Consider the following 22831-nt stretch of genomic DNA (forward strand, 5'->3'; position numbering starts at 1 on the left):
CCAGAAGGAGTTCATATTAGCCGGTTATCCGGGGTTTCATCCACCGATGGATCGATAGGCTTCGTCCACCTTACAGACACGCCGAGGAGTAGGAGTATCATCTCCGAACCTCGTTACATCGCTGTGCTTGAGGTTTGATTTCTCCATTTACGTTTCTGTTGTTATTTTTCCGCTGCGCTAACTTGATTTGTAGAAAGAAACGAGAATTTGGGGTCGGCTATTCACACCCCCCGTCTCTAGCCGCGACCGTCGATCCTAACAGAGATCCCTTATAAAGGGTGTTCAAGGCGCCTTCTATTGTTCACCAAGGTGCCTTGAATGAGCCGAGTCAGCCGCGGAGATAAGGGATGAACTGGTCGAACCTTATCAGGTTCAAGGCGCCTTCAGCCTCTCCAAGGCGCCTTCATCAAGCTGTCCAAGGCGCCTTGGCTTCCTTCAAGGCGCCTCCAAGCTTGCTTCGCAGTCAGCTCAGGTTTTGCACCCGAGGCGCCTCCAAGCTCTATGGAGGCGCCTCGGTACTGTTCATCCGAGGCCAATTTTGTACTTTGGTCCCTGCAATATATGTTAAACACAAAAATACCCTGCAGAATAAAGTTAGCTCATAACACATAAGTGATAGTATAAAAGTGAAAGTTTGACAGTCTCCGGACTGTCCGAGTCTGACTTCGGGTTTCTGACCGAAAACCCTAGGTCAATCCGACGCCTACTGTTCCCTCTACGGGAAACGCGTCCTCACCTACTCCACTAAAGAGATTTACCTTTTGCCAGCTTGGTCCTCCAGACCGACTGGACTTTTGCTCAGCGTTCGTTGCTTCCGGTCTTCATGCTGGACGTCCGGTCCTCGACCCTTCCAGACTTCTACCCGGTTCGCGACACTAGGGTTTTTCACATGCCTAACCGCAGTTAGAACTTTCCTGAAACACTCAATCAAATACATTAGATAACAAGTAAGCTTAACTTTGAACCCTTTGCCATTATTAAAACTCAGGTTCGATCGTCGGATGCTTCCTGCACCAACAGACTGATGGGCTCGTCTGAGTGTGCGCAGAGCCCTTGCTTCACCATCTCCGTCATCACCCCTCGTCATCCGTTCGCGTAAGGTCTCCCGGCGGGTGCCAGATCGACCAGACTTCGCAGCGACTTTCCGTCAACACCGACTTTAGCACCACCCGCCTCTGTCTGGCTCAGCTTCCGAACGGGTTCAAAAAAAAAAAAAAAATATATATATATATATATATATGGTTGATTTTTTTAATGTATATATAAATTGTGCTTTGGATTTATTAGATAGATGAATAAGGCCTAAAGAGGACAATTAAAGAATAATGCATATTAAAATTTAAATAGAAAAGTTAAAGAATAAATAGAAATATTAACTTACAATACAGATTATAAAAAATAAAAATATCAATAATTAAATATAATCTAGACAATGAACTATGGAAAATATAAAAATAATATAAAATAAAATAAAAACTTATATAAATTAAAATAAATTGATTATAAAAACTATTATAATTAAAAAGTTAAATCTTCAAAATGAAAATTATAAAAATTAGAGAAAATAATAATAATGGGATAAAAATAATTTGATTAATCTAATATTTCCAATAATATTATATTCCACATAGCTAGAGCATTTATTATTAGAAATATTTTATTCATACATATTCGTTCTAAAAATTTTAGTTTAAACAAGAATCTATAAGATTCAGCAATATTAAGTCTTGTTAAATTTATTTTTAATCAAACCGCCGCAAGTGTTTATTATTGCATGATTTAATTTTTGTTACATTTCATATTTTAAAAAGTTAAATAACAGGCAGTTGTTAATAAAAGTAGAGAGAACCAACCGTCAAATAACAAAGTATATCGACAATAATTTCATTAGCAATTCCAAAACTCTAAGGGATGTTTGGTTGATGGGTTTAAAAATGAGGGAATTGAATTATAGTAAAAGATAGTGTTTGGATTATAGATTTAGGAATGATATTTTAGGAATGATTATTAGATTTATGGGAATCAACCAAATCTATATAGCTTAATGGATTTCATTTCCATTTCTATTTCCATTCCATGCTATTATCAAACTCATACCTATAATCATTCCCATCATTTAATCAAACGCCCCCTAAATTTATAAATTTCATTACTAATCCCTAAATCTTCAATCTCTGTTGACTTTTAACCTTCCTTTTTTGTTTCCCTTTTTCTAAGGAGCCGACTTGCTCCTCGAGAGATAGCGATAAATTATTAAAGAAAACGATGATATTATTTATCTCAAGCGGTCATATTACTATGATAAAATACAGGCATAGGAAATCATAAACTAGATAATATAAAGGTTAAAATACATATGATTAGACTTGCTTTCCAATAAAAAGAAGTTTCCAAGATCTCAAGGATAGATAAGATCACATTGAATACATTCAATGTAATTTTATATGATCTATTTATAACGAAAGAACAAAAATACCATGTAAGTGTTGGAAAATTTGAATGGAAATAAGAAGAGATGGATGAAGGATACTTTATTGTCAATAAGACTTTAGTTTCACATTGAGTTTCATGGCAATATGATTGATTTATAATGATTCATAAGCATTAATGGTGTAAATATAGGTATGAGGAGAGACTCTCTCTTACGTGTGAACCCACAGAGGGATATAAATTCAAAGTTTAGATTGCACTAAACCAAGTTGACTTATGTACGAGCACGACCTTTATTCAACCAAGTTGAAGTAAAATTCGTTAGCTAACGTTTTGAGCTCGACGAGTAATGATCTTTATTCAACCAGTTATTGTTGTTGAATGTTTAAGCTCGATGAGTAATGACCTTTATTTGACAAATTATTACTATTGAAGGTCTGAGATCCTATATAAGAAGGTTGTGACCTGTCGTGCACTCTGCTCGATGGATCTTTCGGTGATAAGATAATCGCTTAGTTTGACATAAATGACCAGTATTTGATTGTGTACGTGGTTGAAAGTAGAAGTTCAATGTGACCTCAAAGTACAATCGAATGTTGAACCGATCAAGGCAAACTTTGCCCAAGCGAATCAACTTGTGGTTTGCCACACAATAGCTAATTTCGAGCTCAGTGAGTAATGAGTTTTATTTGACCAGTTATTGATGTCGAATGTTTAAGCTTCTATGTAAGAAGGTTGTGACCTCATGCAATAAACACATAATGATGAGAAGAAGCAAAGAAATCCATCCACTTGGTTCCCTACTGCCTTTCTCTCTATCGTGCACTTTGCTTGACGGATCTTTTGGTGATCGTATTTGGGTACTCGCTCAACTCATCATGGACAACCGGTGTTTAATTGTGTATGCAGTTATGTTGTTATATTCTAGAAAACAAGCATCCAGTATGACCTCAAAGCACAGTTAAGGGGGGACAAATTTATTTTAAGGAAACTGTCTTGAATACATTCCTTAGCACTTCTTTTCCCAACTCAAACTTGGTTGTCGGACGACTATGCTACTCGACTAATTCAGTAGTCGAGCGACTATGCTACTCAGTCGACTTGGTAGTCGATAACACAATGACTCGAGCACTCAACGTCCTGACTCAACGACCTGTATGAGCAATTAGCGTCACTCTGCAACCCACTCGGGTACTCGGTGACTTGCTTAGCACTCAGTCAGCTTGGTACTTGACGACTCGGACAAGTCTCAACTCGAACAAGTCGCAACTCAACAGTCGGGAGACATTCCGACTTGGACTCGACACTCCGCTTCCCACTCGGGCATGGGGAGTACTCAAGAGCACTCAATTCAGTAATAGCGACATCCTACTCTGCTCAGACAAGCAAAAGTTATGTTAAACTAATCCTGCTGATAGCTTTAGATTATCAACTTAAATCTTCTAACAAATAAAACTAATTTTGATTTTATAATTTCAAATTTAGCATATCATATTCCATGTATCTCCATCTAGATTGTCTCACGGTAAGAGCATTATTGGGAAGAACAAAGAATTTGATTAGGTTCAAACTTACAAAAATGTCAGGAAGAATGATTTTATGCTTGGAGTAAATTTAATATTTGTAAGTTCGTCAATTAATTCGTTGATGATTGAAAAGGAGCTGGAAATGTATAAATTGAATATTGTTAGATTCAAAAGTGTCAAATAAAAATAAAGTAGGTTCGGAGTGGATTTGATATATTTATTTTTATAATGATTCATTGATTTTTACTAAAAAGTCATTGGTATCACTACGAATGTAATAATATAAATAAATTCGAGCTCTTTAACCGCATCCATCAATAGTTTTTTTAAGTCAAAACTCATTAATAACGCTAAAACCCATTTTAAAAAATATAAATAAATTCAGGAAATCTCTAAATGTATAACCATATTTATTCTGTACAAATATAAGATTTTTAGAGCATCAAATAATTTTTAGCCAAGAGTTATTAAGTACTTTCACATATTCATTAATGATTTAAAAGAGATTTTGAATTGAAAAAAAATATATAGATGGAATTAGATGATCATCAGGAATGCAACACTAAAAATTTAGAGCAAAATTTACTCATTAATAAATTTAAAAGCTTATTTTTTTTTAAAAAAAAAGTATTGATGAATTCAGAGTGGCACTTGATAAAAGTTCTTATTAAATAATTAAATTTTTAATCTTTTTCCTTAGTTCAATTTAATTTTCTGTAAAAATAATAATTTTTTTGTTTCATTTTCATTTGGCAAAACAAATACGTTATTTGGTAAAATATAAAGTAGGATGGTATTAAAATTGAGCACGTGCCTTATAAGAATTTTTTTCCCCCAATGAAAAATAGAATGAAATATGTTTCGATATTTTTTTAATACATAACTTTTTTTAAAAAAAAAATTGATAACAAAAAACAACGAATATCCATTTGACTTTTACCGAATTATCAAAACACAAGAAATCATTTATTTGCGAAGGAAATAGTCACAGAGGGCCCTTACTTTACCACTCGCCCTCCCTCTCTCTCTTTTGGACTCTCTCAAGTAAACATGCGCTTATAAGCGTTGCATCTCAATTGGACGGTCCTGATGTGAGCCGATACCCAGACCAATCCAGTCCTCTAAATATATCTTGCCGTCTTAGGGTTACAGTCGGACTCTGGGGACGGCGGCGGCGTACAGGAACGCAGAGGTGAGCTGCTGTAAATGGTTTCTTAAATTTCGCTTGTAGAGATCGTTTTTGACGCCGCACCTCATCTACTTGTTTTTTTTTTCCTTTCATAGTTGTGCATCTCTTTGCTTTATCTGGTGGTATCCTATTGCATTCGAGGTAATTTGTTCTGTCATTGATATCTATGACGATATGTCATGGCATTGTCGTGAATGTTTGAGTGGATGGAGTTTTGTGTGGTTTAAAGGTGATTGCGAGATCTTAGTTGAAAAAAAAAACTTTTTGTGCGAACCAGGAATGGCTGTCCCTCTGCTTACGAAGAAGATTGTGAAGAAGCGCGTGAAGAAGTTCAAGAGGCCTCAGAGCGACCGCAAGATATGCGTGAAGGTAAGACTGTTTTAGAAACAAATTTGTTCCAAGCTCAGCGTTACTTATTTTACTACAAAACTTTCAACCTGTAAGTATTTTTAGACAGATGCAATTGCTTCAAAGGTAGTACCTTTTTGTTGATTCTTTTTTATTCTGTTTACATGAGTTTGCTTGCTCTTCCATTTGTATCAGCATCTCTATATGCAAGAAGGTTGGCCTACTAGATTAGTTCACACATAATGATGAAATTGGTTGTCAAAAATTCATATGTATTTATAATTGATATTTGACCATGACAGTAGTTACTCAATTGCTCTACAGAGGACAAAAGTAAACTTTTTGTGTAGGATTTTGATCCCCACGCCTCTTAATTGCCAAAGTGTATCACTAAGAAATGCATGCTCCTTTTGTGTTTGAAGGGAGGTTAAACTTCCTTGGAGATGTATATAATTCACATTTAACAAATATGAATCATATTTTTTTTCTTTCCAATCGATCACTATCTCAATAAACTTGTAGTTTGTCCTTGATCTGTTCAACAGTTTGTTCATTTCTTTATTCTTTTATTACTTTGCTCAAAGTTTTAGAAAATAGTCTAATTGTTTTGTTTGCCCATTGACAACTATTTTAAAGTTTGTTTTGCCAATTGAGGGTAGTGTGAGGATATGTTTTTATGTGCTTCAGGACCTTATGTCGCATTTGGTAGGGTGAATGCTTTGATCCTTTTATAATTCTATTCTAATGTTTGTTTGAACAATTTGAAGGAATGATGTATTCCAAGAAATCACCCATCGTTTTCATCCATTCCATTGTTTCTGAGATAGAAAATTTAATTCCGCCTCTATTTTAAATATAGCAATACTTAATTAGTTATCATTTCGAAACAAAATAGAGATAAATGCATGAGTAAACCTGTAGAGTTGGGAAGCTTGAACAGGGTGGGCTGAATGAGGCTGATATACTAGGCACGTGGTTAAGCTTCTTAAACTTGATGAGCTGAACATGCTTGGTGGAACTGTGTTGGGTGGATTGCATCACTTGACTGGGTTGGCAGGATGTTTAGGGCAGGCCAGACCAGCCAGGAAGCATGTGTTGAACAGACCGGATAAGCTGGTTGGACAAGATGGGCCAAACATGTTCTATGGACCAACAGGGTCAAGTCTATCGCACGGAAGAAGGTGGATGAGTTGGGCTTTGCAGATTAATCTGGTGGGGTTAGCTGATCAGATTGTCAAATAGGTTGAGTTAAGTGATGTGGGCTCGTCAAATTGGTTTTGCAGTGTGGATCTAGCAGATGAATTGGATTATTCAGGTTAGGCAAGTCGGTCAGGTAGGATGACACAAGTGAATTTACTTGGTCATCAAATGTTGGATGGATTAATCAAGTTGGATGTATTGGGTGGACAGGACAGATCAAACAAATCAAACAGATCAAGCAAGTCATTGTCTAGAAGATGAGTTAAACATATAACAAGCATTGTAAAAGTAAAACAGTTCCCTTGTTACAAACAAAGGAATAAATTTGATAATTTCTCTTCTCATTCCATTTCATTTCCATTCTCATCTCTATTCTATTCCATTCCCATCTACTAAAAGTAACCAAAATTCATCATGTCTCCCTAACCTGCCACAAAAATGCAAAATATGGAAACAATTTCCCCTTTTCTCTTTCAGGATATTGTTTTTGGCTGTTGTTTTACTTTAATTTTTCTGCATTAGATACTTGTTCTTTTGTTTTTGATATAATAGCTCTTTCTGTGAGCGATATTTCTTTGGTTTTATATTACATAATCCCACACTAGAAATCCTTAAATTCTAGTTTCTCTCCAGTTTGTATGTATCATTCTGTTAATCTTTTTTTCATATGATATCATGGTTTTTGTTATTATCATCTCCAGTTAGTTTCACTAGAGCATGCTCTTATTGATTGAATTTTTTGGTTTGAAATGTCTTGGTGGTAGGAAAATTGGCGCAGACCCAAGGGAATTGATTCTCGTGTGAGAAGGAAGTTCAAGGGCTGCACCTTGATGCCCAATATTGGTTATGGCTCTGACAAGAAGACACGCCACTACCTTCCCAACAGATTTAAGAAGTTTGTGGTACAAAATGTTGCTGATTTGGAATTGCTAATGATGCACAACAGGTACACTCGATTTCAAAATTTACTGCACTGACTTGCATCCAAAATGCATAGGTCCCGTTTCAAAAATTTATTTCTTAACTTTTATCAGGACCTACTGTGCTGAAATTGGGCACAGTGTTTCAACAAAGAAGCGCAAGTTGATCGTCGAACGAGCTGCACAACTCGATATCGTTGTGACCAACAAGCTAGCAAGGCTTCGCAGCCAGGAGGACGAGTGAGCCATTAGTTTAGTGGCATATCATCTTGTCACCTCTACCATGAAATTTAGTTCTGATAAGGTTATCACATTTTTATCTCTAGGAGATTCTCCTAAGAGTCAGTCTTGTTAAACTTGATAACAAGATTTTGACTTCTTTCTCTTATTATTATTATTTTCCATGAACACATTAAATGGAGCTTCTATTTTCCTAAAGCTATAGTTTGTCATGGTAGCTTGTTGACTGCTGTTCAATATTGTGCTGGCTGGGTCAATATATGGTTTTGGTGGAATCAATCCAGATACTCTTGATCAGCATTAGTCAAATCTGTTTTAATAAAAAAAAAGTATTATAAAAGTCAATCTTTACTGTGTGAATAAAGGATAAGTTGGCCATCTTTCAAAATTTAGCTTTTCTTATAATCTTCCTTCCTAAGAACGATACTGTTCCAAAAAGGAACAAAACAAAAGAGAACAAATCTATCTGCAATAAAGGTTCATATTAGGTAACACGCAAATTTAGACAATAATGTTGCCATCATCATTAGCACATTCAACAACGGCCAATGAATTGCACAAATAATTGGAAATTCATAGTTCTTTACTCATCCAAATAAATGATTCAGTGGAAGAAAATGCTTAGCTGTTAAAACATTTAATGATGGGAACAATGATAATCGATAAAACAAAGTTTAAAATATTGTCTGAAACACATTATTTTTATTAAAAAAAAACAAAGAATAGCTTTGTTTCAAAGCTTCAGAATGTTTGTACAGGCTTCATCAGGACGGTCAGAGTTTTTGCAGTAGGCGAACCTCTACTATTTCAGCTGAGATCTTTGATCCGCAAAAAATAGATCAGAAGATGATTTCTTTACATGTATTATTGGGATTGATGACCCTCACTTATAAAATATATGGAACTATCAATTCCCACTAATATATGTGAACAGACCCTTCCCTTGTCTATAAAAAGGGGACCAGAGATTCCGACCTCCTATTATTTCTATCAGTGATTCAGTGTGTTGTCAGTATATCCAATTAAAAGCCTTCCTCAGGCATCTAAAATGACTGATCACTCAGATCCCATCGATGTATTTAATTGTCAGAAGGCAGTGAGGAAAAATAAAGTAGAATAAAATCTGTTGAAAGGAATACAACTATGGGAGCATTCCATTCATGCTTTATTCAAAACAATAGTAGTCAATGCAGTAGGAGCTCCAGGAGTAGCGGACTGGAGGTAGAGTTCAAATTTAGACTTTTGAAATCCAACATCATAATGGATTCTGAACTCCAAGTTAAATGATGGCAAAATTGCAGAACTCCACGAGGTTCAGAAATATTTGGCATCTCTATCCTGTCAAATAAAATCTGATGTTTTGGCTCTTAGACTAATTGATAATAACAACATAGTCTATCCTCTTTCCATAATGCTTTTTATTGAAGGAATTCAACACCGCTGATGGATGATAAAAGACATTTTAATCAGAGCCCTCATCTACCCCTCTTCAAGATTACCTAGGCTGATGACGTGATGACATCTTCTGCATAGATGATATCCTTGGTATTGTGGCAATCCTCTATGATGCCCTTGGCTTCAATGGATAATCCTCTTCCACTGGAATATTGTCCTTCTGAAACATTGCAGCCATCATGTATAGAGGAGAGGGATCTTATTAGGCAGGGAATATTGCTGGAGATCCAACCATGGTCATCTTGCTGCTGATCATGACTGACTTGCAATATCATTACTGGACAAAATGGATAATTAATGTCCATTGCCAACCAAAGTATCCCATAAAGACAGAAAACATTACCTAATAGTTATTTGGATGGTGTTTCAGTGCAAAGGAGATAAAATACAAATTTCTACACTGATGGATGGAAGTACTACCAAGATGTTGTGTATAACCATTTGAAGCGATTTGGTTATCAATTGTGAACAATGCAAGTAGAGTAGTCTGAAAACACAGAACACAATAATGTCGTGTCATAAAAAAACACAGAGTTGCTAACATTAATTGGCAATTGGAAAAGCATACCATTGTTATGCAGAAGGAACATCTCAAAATTTTGTTTTTGGTGATGCGTTATCCAAGGAATCCCATGTTATGTGTGCTCCCATTATTCATAAAGGGAACATGGAACAAGACAAGAATGCAGTATAAAAATGTCTAGCTCCCATCAGATGGTTCATCATAGTGCCAATCTATACCCTGTGAAAAAAACATTCTGAATTAGAAAAAGAATAGATTTGATTGACAAATCAAATTTTAGAAAAACTAAAAAATATCAAACTTTAGAAAAACTAAAGCCCAGCAAGCACGCAATTAGCGTGAAATGTGTTGGCAATCAAAAAGGTGTACATGTATGAACAACTTGTGGAATTAGTAACTAACAATAGGGTTGTCTGACCACTTCAAAAATTCTTTTGAAGAAATCACCGATAATGATTAATTAGAGGGATCAACGATGAACAAACCATGTGGCATGCACAGTAAAGAAGCTGGAGCCCTTCTTCCCATTTATTAGCCCTTAGGAGTCCCTTAACAAGGTAAGAGAAAATTACTAGTTCCGGCACACATCCCCTTGTTATCATTTTACTGTATAAATCAAAGGCCTTCTCAATCTGAGATGATAAACAAAGGCCCTCAATAACTGAACTGTACATTTTTCTGTTTGCAACACTTGAACCTGACAAACTGCCTTCTATCTCTTTGTGCAATTCCATAGCCCTTTCCAGATTACCAGCTTTTGAGAAACTAAATATTAGAATGTTGTAAACAGGAGCAAGTGGTATCGTTTTATAGTTTGTTATCTCATCTAAGAGGCCAAGTGAACTAATAAACTTCTTGCTGAATCCTTGGATGACATAAGAATAACTGGATATGTGCCTCGGCCAATAAGTCTGCTTCATCTCCTCCAGAAGCTTGTGAGCAACATCAAGAAGGCCAGCAGTGCAACAATGGTTTATCAATATTCTGTAAGTGATAAAATTTGGGGCACAACTCTTTGCAGTCATTTGTCTAAAAAGCTCTAAGCACATATCAATTTTACATGCTTTCCCAAACCCATCTATCAGGGCGGTGTAAGTCACGACATTCGGAATACATCCTTTTTCTTCCATCATAATTAAAAGCTTATGGGCCTCCTCTGTTTTACCTACCTTACAAAGGCCATCAATCATCTCAGTATATGTGACGACATTTGGAGAACAAGAGCTCTCTAACATTTTGGAGAGAACTTTCAAAGCAAGATCAAGACGTTTATCCTTAAATAACCTATCAATAAGGGAGCTGTATGTATATACACTAGGAATATAACCATTTTGAGACATTCTAACAAATACCTCCTGTGCATCATCAAGTTTGCCAACCTTGCAAAACCCATCAATGAGGGCATCATAAACAATCTGATTAGGATCACAACCAGCAGATGACATTGCATTGAGTAAATCACGAGCCTCAACTACTTTATGAGCTTTACATAAGCCATCAACCAATGCACCATATGTAAAAACATTTGGCTCTAAGATTTCAATGCTTCCATCATTAAAGTAATTATCAGTAATTTTCTCCTCACAATTTCCTCTCATCCTAGCATAGATATGACAAGCACCATCAATCTCTCCAGCCTTGCAAAGACCATCAATCAATGCAGTGTAGGTGATGACGTTTGGAATACAACCCATGCTGATCATGCTCTTGAAAAGTTCATTAGCCTTGGAGACTTGTTTTGTTTTCAAGTAAGCATGTATAAGTGCAGTATAAGTCACTACATTTGGGGTACAACCATTTATCTGCATTTCATTGAACCATCCACTAGCTTGTTTAATTAGCCCCACCTTGCAAAAAGTGTCGATTAAAATTGTATATGTATACACATCAGGCACAACATCATTCTTCTTCATTTCCTGAAATAAAAGGAAAGCCTCCTCTAATTTACTCGCTTGGCAAAGAACATCAATAACCTTTGTGTATGTGCTAGAATCAGGAGCAAATCCCTTTCCCATCATCTCCTTTATAATCTGAAATGCCTTATCAAATTTCCCCATGTGACAAAGGCATTGTGCAAAATTGCCCACATTTATCTTGTTTAGCACAAATCCTGCATTCAACATCTCCTCGTATGCATGTTCTGCCAACTCCAGCAATTCAGAACTTGGGAACTCTTTATTTCCACATACTCCCCCAATAAATATGTTATAGGTCACATAGCCTGGTTGACAACCACAAGCAATCATCTTCTTTAGTAGCTTATATGCATAAGCATAGTCTCTGGTAGAACAATATCCGTGCATTAGAGAATTAAACAAAGATGGGCTTGGATTGCAACCCTCTGTAATCATCATTTTAATAATTCTCTTACACCAGCCAAGCTGCTTCTTCTTGAGAAATCCTGAAAGAAATGTTTGATATGTCACAACATTAGGGACATACGAATTAGACCTCATTCTATGAAGGAAAGACATGGCTTCCTCAAAAAGAGAAGCTTCCAACAATCCACTAATCATTTGAGTAGATAACACTGTATCTAGAGTAAAATCTTCTCTCTCTATAATATTAATAGCTTCAATCCACCGTCCTGCTTTACACAAAGATTGGGCATAGCAGCCTATTGTGAACCTATTCAAACCAAATCCTGCATCAGACATCTCTTTATGTACCAAAAAAGCTGGACCTAGTTGGTCTGCACTCAAAAGAACTTGCAACAAAGCATTGTATGTCACCTTGGATGGCTTGTATCCAAAATCCTTCAGACGACCAAGCTCTTCCAGAGCATCATTCCAAAAACCATTATGACAGCACTTCCTTACCAAAACATTTAGCAACCTCTCAAGAATTTCTTGGTCATCCTGTTCAATTTCTCTAAGAAAATCCTGAGGAACTCTGTTCTTCTTATCAAAGCCTAAAATTTCTATCAATGCATCATACACTGAATCCGTGTGGCTATAGCCAATCTGCCGACCAGCCCAAATAAAGAATCTGAGAGACAAATCAGGAGTTTTGATTAACCTTAATACCTCAATCACCAATGACTCGTTCAATTTTCCTCTGAATTGCCTAAGTGTCTCCACCGTCTTGTGATCAAAGTCACTTCCACATGCCCTAATAGCATTGACGATCAAAATGGCATCCTCGGAGAAGTTTCCTGAACCAGCAGACTTCTCACAGTGGGCCTCGTGGTCTCCAGCAGTGGCCTTGTGTAAAAAGGCGAAGTCTTTCAGCGAGATTGATCCCTCCTGATGATCCTGTCGATCGGCAGACTCACCGTTGGGCAGAAATCCGAACTCCGCATCGACTAATCCATCCAAATCATCGCGGGGTGAGGAACAGCTACTACCGGTGCTGAAGAGGTGAAGGCGGGGCCTCTTCAAGGGATTGCCGAGGGAAATCGGTGATTGAATCGGCAAGAAGCAGCGTTTGACGCCAAACAAGGAGAAAACGGCAGGAGACTGGAAGAGAATCACCGCCGCTGCACGTCGGCTCATGCTGCTGCAGCGGCGTGGAGATTGGACCTTAGCATTAGGGAGGCGAACAGAGATCAACTCGACATCAAGTTCATGAATACTTGATGTTGGCGACGAGGATTACGGTAAAGAGGGGGCGATTCGATCGCACCTCGGAGGTTTTGAACGTTGGTCTACTAAAACCCTAGAAGACCAGAGCAAGATCGCAGTATAAAATATGAGGGTATTTTCGGTACTAAGACAACATTAAAATTATTTCCTATAATTTTAATTATGTAATTATTAAATAATCATATAATTAAGATTATCGATGATAACTTAAATTAAACATATTCTAATAATCATCTTTATTTTTTTTTTCTATTGACCTTTAAATGAATTAACGGATGTACAAACGTAATCATTTTTTTTGACATCATAATTTAACTGATAATCAATAAAAAAAAATAACTAATACCAATTAAAAAAACTTTGTTACTAATGTTAAAGTTAAAACACTTACAATTGCTTCAACACAGCATCGTGGATACTCCATAGCACCCAGCATCGATACTCTATCAGGGCATGCATTGACATTGAATTTGATTGAAAAATTGAATTGGACGGTTGTGACCCGAAATATTTGTATGCGAAAAAGTCCATGAATTTAGCTTCACAATTAGAGTTGGATTAATAACTCTAGAAAGATAACTAAGGTCAGCTGTTGATACACTATTAGTACTAGGCTGTAAACGAATTGAATCGGTTCATGAGTTTTTCGAGTTTCGAATTCGAACAGCGAAAATTACTATCTACCACTTGCCAAAATTTAAAAATAACATCTCTATTATATTCTCGAGAGTTTCTAAAGTCATTTGTGGTATGATAATAATTGGTAGGGTATTTGGGATTTATTTTGATGGTCGATAAAAATTTTTCGTAAATCGAATTATCAACTTCAACGTTAATTGAATCGCAAGAGTGGAAAATCTAGATTAAAAAAAAAAATTAATACGGAGTGATTGCATCTTCTACCTTGTATTATCACCTCAAACAAGGAGCTTAATCGTGTCCCCTATATTGCCTTCGACAAAAGCTCAACACTATGTTACGTGGAGATCAAGTATGAAGGAAGAGATTGGTGCCAACCTACTTCATTAAACGCACAAGATTAAATGATGGACATTGATGACAAACTTCACGAATAAATTTTTCTATGGCTTAGTTGTTAATGCAGGGGAGTTTGCACAATAGAGTGGTCGATCCTAAGTAAAATGGTGAGGATTAAAAAAGACCCTCTCAATTTACCTGGTTGGTGGGTACACGTATTGCCCTTGGGATGCCTGGGTTTAATAAGTTTGTCTGGTAATATATCGATCATCCATAAGACAGTCTGGGAATATATTCGTCTTGGTTTTAATGGTCCACCTTTCCACTCAGGATGCAATTTAATACACCTCCAGGCAAATAATACATAACAGGACAAATATATGGGTCTTCACTATTCATTCTTCGTCCTCCTACATATGGGCGACCGGGCATAAAATCAACTAGAGTTACACTCCATATTTTGATCTCCACAAATTAAGCATGCAAGGCAAATCTGAGAAGATATCTGGTCGAGTTTCTAGAGTTCAAGCTGTCAGTTCGTGGATAAACTCCCAAGCACAGGCGATCGACTAAGCGCCGATCCGGCCTTTCGAGTGTCAATACCCAACTATTCAGGAATGAGTATCCTTACAATGGTCAGTCGGTCATGGAATTGCCCAGAGCTAGGGGGCTTGGTTCTCCATTACTCTATCATCAGATCTCCAATATTATATATATATATATAGTCTCAAGTGCCAGCTAGCCTTACAAAACTTAGGGTTCCACTCATCACCCGTTGTAATTTGCACCCGGTCGACTAAACTTCTGGTCGGGATATATCCAGAGGACAATATTATTAGAAAATTTTAACAAATTGTCAGAGAATATTCCTCTATAATGATACATGCCTTTAATGGAACCTTCCTCGAAGATGATTATACTTTTTCTCAACCGACACATTAGGATAGTATATTCCTTCAACCGCCTCATTGATGGCATCAGTTACAAAAGGGTGTACATTGGTAATAGAAGATTCCTCAGACTATGGCTACATGCCTTCCAAGATGTATATATTCCATTGCTCGATAACTTCTGACACCCGACATTCTCTGTCATCTCATGATTGCAGAGGTTATAGAGGTGATATATAAATAGGGGGTCCTCTCTGATGGCAAGGCACGCACACTTCATACATTTTACTGTGCGTGCATCCGACTACTCGTTTACTGTTCTACTTCCCGCTCGGGCAATACACTGACTTGAATGTCAAAGGGCTTTCGCCAAGGACCCCTTCCTTGGTTTTTGACGTTGACATTTTGTTAGCTCGTTTGAGTGTGTGTAGGGAACTTAACGCACCAACCCATAGTCCTCAATTCAATCTGAAAGTCTTCGCCCAGTCAACGTTTCAGCTACTTACTCAGTGCACCATCTCCAACTTTTAGACATGATCACATATCAATCATAACAAACATAGAACCTATCAAATTCCTTTTAAAGAGTCTATAACCAACATCTTATAGCATTAGGTTTGATTTGTTGATCTTTACTAGAGGAGATGAGTCCACCTTCACACACGTAGCAAACTGCTGTTGGTGCGGGAAGCATCCGACGATCGAACCCGAGTTTTGATAATGATAAAGGATTCAAAGTTAAGATGTCTTGTTATCTAATATGGTTGAATGAGATTGCAGGAAAAGCCCTAAGGTTTCTTAGGCAAAGTCCTAGCTGCGGTTAGGCAGGTGAAAAACCCTAGGGGGCGGTAACCCTAGGTCCTAGGGGGTGATAACCCTAGGCGGAAAGTCTTGGCGGGTCGAAGCTTCGGGCGAAAGTCCTAGGGGTGGTAACCCTAGGTGAAAAGTTCTGGTGTCGTGAACCAGGTGAAAGTCTGGGCGGGCCGTGAAGTGGAAGTCCAGTAGAAAAACCTGAAGACTCGGGCACTGAGCAAATGTCCAATCGATCTGGAGGACCAGTCTGACAACAGGTATGCTCTCCTGACTGGAGTAGGTGAGGACGCGTTCCCCTCTAAGGGAACAGTAGGCGTCGATTCGACCTAGGGTTTCTGGTCGAAAATCCGAAATCAGAACTAGACAGTCCATTGACTGCCACACATTTATTTGTATGTTATTATTATGTGCTAACTTAGTTTTGCAAGATATGTTGTTGTTTTGTGGGTTGACATATCTTGTAGGGACAAAATAACAAGGTTTGCCTCGGATGAACAGTACCCGAGGCACCCTCCATGGAGCTTGGAGGTGCCTCAGGTGCAAGACAGAAGCTGCGTAGGAAGCCAGGCTGGAGGCACCCTCATGGAGGCTTGAGGCGCCTTAGACAACATTGAAGGCGCCCTCCAGGGGATTGGAGGTGCCCTCAAGTGGGTAGGCGAAGACTGCTTCGGAGCTTATCTGCACTGCGGATCCGGCAGTGATGGAGGAGCCCTTAAGGGGCTTGGAGGGGCCCTCAACAGCCTTTATAAGGCAGTCTCGACCAGCAGCCTAATCAATCAACTCCCAAGCGATCTTTCAGCTGTGCACTGCTCTAAAGACGATCCAGAAAGTCTATAACAAGAACCCGACGACCCGAAGCTGCAAATTTCATTTCTTTGTTGTCGGTAAAGCTTTCTCAATATTATTTTGTAATAACTTTTTGTAATCTTTTGCGCTATTATAGTTGTTGGCCAAAGTAAACGCTCAACGAGCGTGAGTCTTGGAGTAGGAGTCACCCAAGGCTCCGAACCAAGTAAAAATACTTGGGTCCTTCTGTGTTTGTTTTAATTTCCGCTGCAATTATTCGTTAAGTTTTCCTAATACGAAAAGTAAAAGCCATGAGCGCTATTCACCCCCCCTAGCGCTTTTCGATCCAACAATTGGTATCAGAGCGGGTCGCTTCGATTTGATGCAACCACCAGTCAAGCATATTTTTCGTGGTGATTTTCAATTTTTCGGAGTCGATCAGAATCAGTATTCTTGCCCCATTCCAATCTAATTTTTCGTAATCGAAGTTTTTCTTGAAGTTGGTGCAACACCACCCGAGATCGCATTTTATTCTTTTTACGTGCTAGTTTTTATGGCTCTTCAAGGATCAAGTCCTGGGACAAGTTTCGTTCTATTTTTCTTGTGCTAGTTTTTATGGCTCTTCAAGAAGGCTATAGTACAACCCGACCTCCGCTCTTCATCGGAGAGGACTTCGGCTACTGGAAGAGTCGAATGAAGTCGTACCTTCAAACACATTTTGACGTATGGATGATCGTCAAAACTGGTTTGGAACTTCTAACTGACGGCACCGGCAAGCCAATATCATATGAGAACTAGGATGCAACTCTGATAAAGAAAGTAGAAGTCAACACCAAGGCGACCTGCACCCTCCAATGTGGGCTGACGAAGGAGGAGTTGAACCGCGTCGGCCCGTTATTGAGTGCCAAAGAACTGTGGGGGAAACTGATTGAATTACATGAAGAAATATCCGACACCAAGGTAAGTAAGAGGGATCTTATTCTTAACAAATTATATAATATAAAATTACAGGAAGGTGAAACGATGAGCTAGTTGCATGCGTACATCCAAGACCTCCTCAACGGTCTCCACGTAATCGGACAAAAGGTAGAAAATAGAGACATAATCAAGTATTCTCTACATACTTTTCCAAGGACTACCTTATGGGCATCCATGGTAGATGTTTACAAGATATTCAAGGATCTCTCATCAATTAAATTAGATGAACTATTTGCTGAATTTGAATTGCATGAACAAGTTAATGCTCGATCAAATGAGAAGGGTATAACTTTGATTGCAGGTACAAGCAGAACCAGGGAATCAAAAGCAAGACACAGAACTGAACCGGAGTTAGAAGAAGAACCAGACTCAGACAATGATGACGAGGAGATCACAGCCGAGCTCGTCAATCTGGTGAGAAAACTTTACAAAAAGAAGAAGGGCTTCAACAAGAAGGACATCAAGAAGGTGATCCAGTCCAAGGAGGCCCAGCCAAGCTTAAAGATGAAGTTCGAGGTCATCTGCTATGGTTGGAATCAAAAGGGTCATATCAAAGCAAATTGACCGAATCAAAAGGATGCGAAGAAGTAAAGAAAGAGTTAAGCTTTGAAGGCAACTTGGGACGAGTCTTCTTCAGAAGAGTCCGACGATGAAGAACTCGAACAGACGAGTTTCCTTGCAATGATAGCCCGGTACCAAGTTAACGAATCCGGAATCGAGGATGAATCGGAAGCTGAGTTCGAGAGAAGCCACAGATCCGTATCCGTTTCCGAAGGGCCTAACCCCTCTATAAGTACTTCACGGTTATATAATTTAATTAATTATCTAATGCATAAGTTAGCTAAATCTAACATTCGGATCAAGTCACTTCTAAAGGAGGTAACAACCCTTAAAGAAGTGACCATCTCCGAATCCTTGACTGACCAGATTTAGACTGGAACCTTAACTCAAGTCCAAAAACTTGAGGAAGAGAATTCCAGCCTGAAAACTCAAGTCAAGGATTTGAAGATTGTATTGGAACGGTTTACACTGGGTTCCAAGAATCTTGACTTGATTCTTGGAAAACAGAAGGTCGTATACAATAGATCCGGACTAGGATTTAGAACAAAAAGAAAATACCATTCATACTTGTCACTTGTTAACAGACCAAATAGAAAGATAGTCCAAGCATGGGTACCTAAGTCCAACTTGGTCAATCAAGTTGGACTTGGTAAATATTGAGTCCCCAAGGATCAAGTCTATTACCTTGATAGACCATATCGAGGCTATGATTCAGGGGGAGCCAGTAGAAAAACTATCTTAATAAATAAATAGAATTGCTTGATGATTGTTATTTTTTGCTTTACTTCTATGCATGCATAAATTAGGCTATATTAAGGACCTAGACGTAATTTACACTTAATTAGTTAAATCTAGGGATTTCAAAAAGAAAATTAAATATATAATTTCTTTGAAAGACTCTGTCTAGAAGTGGTGGATGATCTCATACCCAAAAAGGCCTAGTGCCTCGCCACAGCCTAGGAGCTAATCTTAGAAATGTGTATTTAATTGACTAATTGGAAAACCTAAGTCTAACTCAAATGTAAATTAATTCTTAGATATAATTTAAATTAAAGATAACAATCTCACAAAAATACATAAGGTTCCCTGATTGACAACTTAGAATCGGGTGAGATGGATCTAGATTGAATTTAGTGGAATTTAATTAAACCTAATTCAATTTAAATCTTAATCCAATTCAAATTAATTAACTTAACTATTTAATCAAATTAATTAACTTACTTATTTAATCAAATTAATTAACTTAACCATCTAATCAAATTAATTAACTATTCAATTAACTAATCAAATTGAGTAACTTAACTATTTAATTAACTTAACTAACTTGACCCAATTAATTTAATCAATTAACTTAACCTAACTTAATTAAGCAAACTAAGTTAATAACTTAATCAAAATTAACACAAATTAAATATAACTTAATTACTTAATTTAATAAAATCTATCTAATAAATTAAGCATAACTTAATGTCTTAACAATCTTAATTAATTTAGACTTAATATTAAAAAAAAAATCTCGGTAAGGCGCCTCTTGAAGGCGCCGTAAAGTGCCTCTCGAAGGCGCTTCCAATGCAGAGGAGGCGCCCTCGAGAGCGGCGTGAAACTTTCCGCTGAACCTGTTTAAGGCGTCTCCCACCGACACTGAGGCGCCTCCCACACCACCTTCAGGGCGCCTTCAAGGGATTTGAAGGCGCCCTCAACCCGCGAATTCCCAACGAACAGAGACTCCTCTGCTCGCCATTTCTCGTGGTTTCTCCCAAAAACAACGACACCAAGGCGCCTTCAACCCAAGTTTCTCCCCTTCAAAACTTATCAAAGCTTCACAATGCCACCTAGGTATATCCTAATCCATCTTAAAGGTTTCAATATACTTTTATTGTGCATTTTTGGTGTTATATCTATGTTTGGCTAAAATTAGGAAACGGCGCAATGTTGCATCCACTTCCGGTAGTGCCCCCTCTGCCGATCCTAGGTTGCCCACTGAGCGACATAGGGTTGATTTCATTGAGCACATATATTCTCTAATCAAATGTAGATATTTGAGTAGACAATTTTTTACTAGTTATTGTCAGCATGTGGTCCAAATAATTGAGCATTTTTAGCTTGATAAGCTGGTTTACTGCAGTAATGCAGTAAATCAGAACTTATGCGCTCAATTCTATAACAACCTTGAAAGGGTTGATGACTTGACCTATTCCACCAGAGTTGGTGGAAAGGATTTTCATTTTACCCCCACCTTATTACGTACTAGTCTAGGTCTTAGACCCTCTACATGTCCATTTTTGTGCTACCCTAGTAGGGATTTGCCTTTTGGCGATTCCTACTCCCACATTACATTGGATACACTCTATGTGTATTTTTTTAGGGAGGAGAGACCACTTGGAGTTTCCGACTTCAGATCACTCTCTCTTAGGGTTCAGGACTACATTATGTATAGAGTCCTGACTGCATGCATTTTGCCTATCTCATCTCGGGATGTCCCGAAGATGCGTTCATCGCATTCCTTCTTTTTATATGTATTATGTCAGCACTTAGATATAGACATCACATTACACATTTTTTATAACATCATTCATGCGACCAGTCTTGTTACGTCCCATGTAATCCACATGTCTTACTGTCATGTCTTGACATATATCTTCTCGACTATAGATGGTATAGATATGAATCAGGGGACGGTTACCCACCTTACACCATATGATGAGATTCGCCAGCGTCATCTTAGGTTAGCACATATAGACATCATTACTCAAGGGGTCCTCGCATGGAGAGGTGGGTTGTCGCCAGCCGATCCTATCGAGGATGAGCCTGTTGCTCCAGCCGAGGGAGCTGCTCCAGCTGAGGGTTTCGGCCTACCCCCAGACGAGTACTGTCAGCCAGCCGAGGGACAGGAGTGTTGGTGCAGCGGGGCCAGCAAGAGGGGGGTGAATTGCCTACAAATGAAAGTATACCCTCCTTAAGACTTTCAACTCAAAAATACAACACTAATAAAAATGAAAGAATAGAAATAAAGAGGAGACAAAATTTTAACTTGGTTACAACCCAGGGGGTTGTCAATCCAAGGCGGTCGAACAACTCTACTAGAATATTTTCTTCACTATAGGCGGAGAAGCCTTTTTTACACACTTACAATGCTCAGATGTTGCTAGGAACTTAATACAGAGTTGATTGACTATTTCCTAGCTACAGGGGCCTTTATATAGCTCCTGGAAACTCTATCTCGAGTGTTGAAGGCGCCTCCAAGAGGGTTAAAGGCGCCTCCAAGGAGTTTTATCAGATAAAGCTTTATCCGATTACAAACATTCATTTTTACTGGGTCTGAGGCACCTCCATTACCCTTGAAGGCGCCTCGGACTAGGTCTGAGGCACCTTCAAGGTTATGGAGGTGCCTCAGACAGTGTAGGCAGCGGAGGCACCTTCAGTACTTTGTTGAAGGCGCCTCCAGCTAATTTCCAACTCCTTTTGACTTCATTTTAGTTTCCGATACTCCAATAGCTTGGGTGATTGCGGACAACTAGAATAGGGCTCACCCAAACTCAATTCCCGACCTTTTCCTCGAGCAGGCTTTCATTCCAGCTTCTCATACCTCGAACGCCGCACACGTTCTTCTCGTCCACCGGAGTACTCTTCCGCAGCTCTCTCGTCCTTCGGACGCACTGAGCCTGTCGGCTCCTTTCCCATGCCGTCTTCTCGCTAGCTGTGTCTTGTGCTCGACTTCCTGCGCTCCTAAGTTTCTGCACACTTATACACATGGATGAGATAACTAGCAGGACCTAATCTAACTTGGTTGATCACATTAAAACACTCACGGGATCCAACAAGGAGGAGTTATTTGAGTTCACGGATGTTCAGATATTTGGGGAGCCTCTCGAACCATCACAACCCTCGATGTCAGCTCAACCTTCTACTTCCTTATCTATTGAGGATAGACTCGCTCATCTTGAGTGGTCTTCCAAGCAGACACGACAGCTTGTCTCGGACAATTTCCATACACTACGGGCTGAGATGACCACTCTTCGAGAGGAGATTCTTCGTGCACTACATGCACCTGAGCGACCTCTGTCACCTCCTCCAGCTGACAATCCTTCTAGTTGATCATATTTTGAACATACATTATATCTATTGGATGTACACTTACTCGTCGCGTAGATAACTCTCTTTTGATTTGTCTGGTCTTATGCTTGGTAGAATAGAATTTACCTTTATTATTCTGTTTTCTAAAAACTATGTTGTTTGTTTTAAAAATTCTAGGAACAATAGTTTTCAAAATCCCAATTTTGTTAGTTTTCAAAAATTTTGACTTACCCTAGGAATTTACCTCCTAAAAATCATGTACCCCTAGTTTCAACCAGAGCATCTCACAAGCACACTAGATTTAACTTGCTTGTGTATGAAAAACACTTAGAATGG

At 38.4% G+C, this 22831-nt stretch overlaps 2 protein-coding genes across 3 annotated transcripts; one reads left to right on the forward strand and one right to left on the reverse strand.

Annotated features, from left to right (window-relative positions):
• Positions 1-5010: 5010 nt before the first annotated feature.
• Positions 5011-8132, forward strand: LOC121980574 (60S ribosomal protein L32-1-like). 2 transcript variants are annotated; one of them, XM_042532668.1, is made up of 5 exons: positions 5011-5148; positions 5241-5286; positions 5423-5514; positions 7458-7639; positions 7728-8132. In XM_042532668.1, the coding sequence occupies exons 3-5, from the start codon at positions 5425-5427 to the stop codon at positions 7855-7857; spliced, it is 402 nt and encodes a 133-aa protein (XP_042388602.1). In that variant the 5' UTR covers positions 5011-5148; positions 5241-5286; positions 5423-5424; the 3' UTR covers positions 7858-8132. The 2 variants fall into 2 exon arrangements, with proteins under 2 accessions (XP_042388602.1, XP_042388603.1); XM_042532669.1 differs by lacking the exon at positions 5241-5286 and having other exon boundaries at positions 5023-5148.
• Positions 8133-8533: 401 nt separating this feature from the next.
• Positions 8534-13474, reverse strand: LOC121980576 (pentatricopeptide repeat-containing protein At1g06710, mitochondrial-like). The gene is made up of 4 exons (XM_042532670.1): positions 10317-13474; positions 9877-10050; positions 9652-9795; positions 8534-9585 (listed from the first exon to the last, which is right to left on the reverse strand). The coding sequence occupies exons 1-2, from the start codon at positions 13323-13325 to the stop codon at positions 10009-10011; spliced, it is 3051 nt and encodes a 1016-aa protein (XP_042388604.1). The 5' UTR covers positions 13326-13474; the 3' UTR covers positions 8534-9585; positions 9652-9795; positions 9877-10008.
• Between the last annotated feature and the right edge of the window lie 9357 nt (positions 13475-22831).

This window comes from Zingiber officinale, chromosome 5A (genome assembly GCF_018446385.1).
Source record: "Zingiber officinale cultivar Zhangliang chromosome 5A, Zo_v1.1, whole genome shotgun sequence".
Lineage (NCBI taxonomy): Eukaryota > Viridiplantae > Streptophyta > Magnoliopsida > Zingiberales > Zingiberaceae > Zingiber > Zingiber officinale.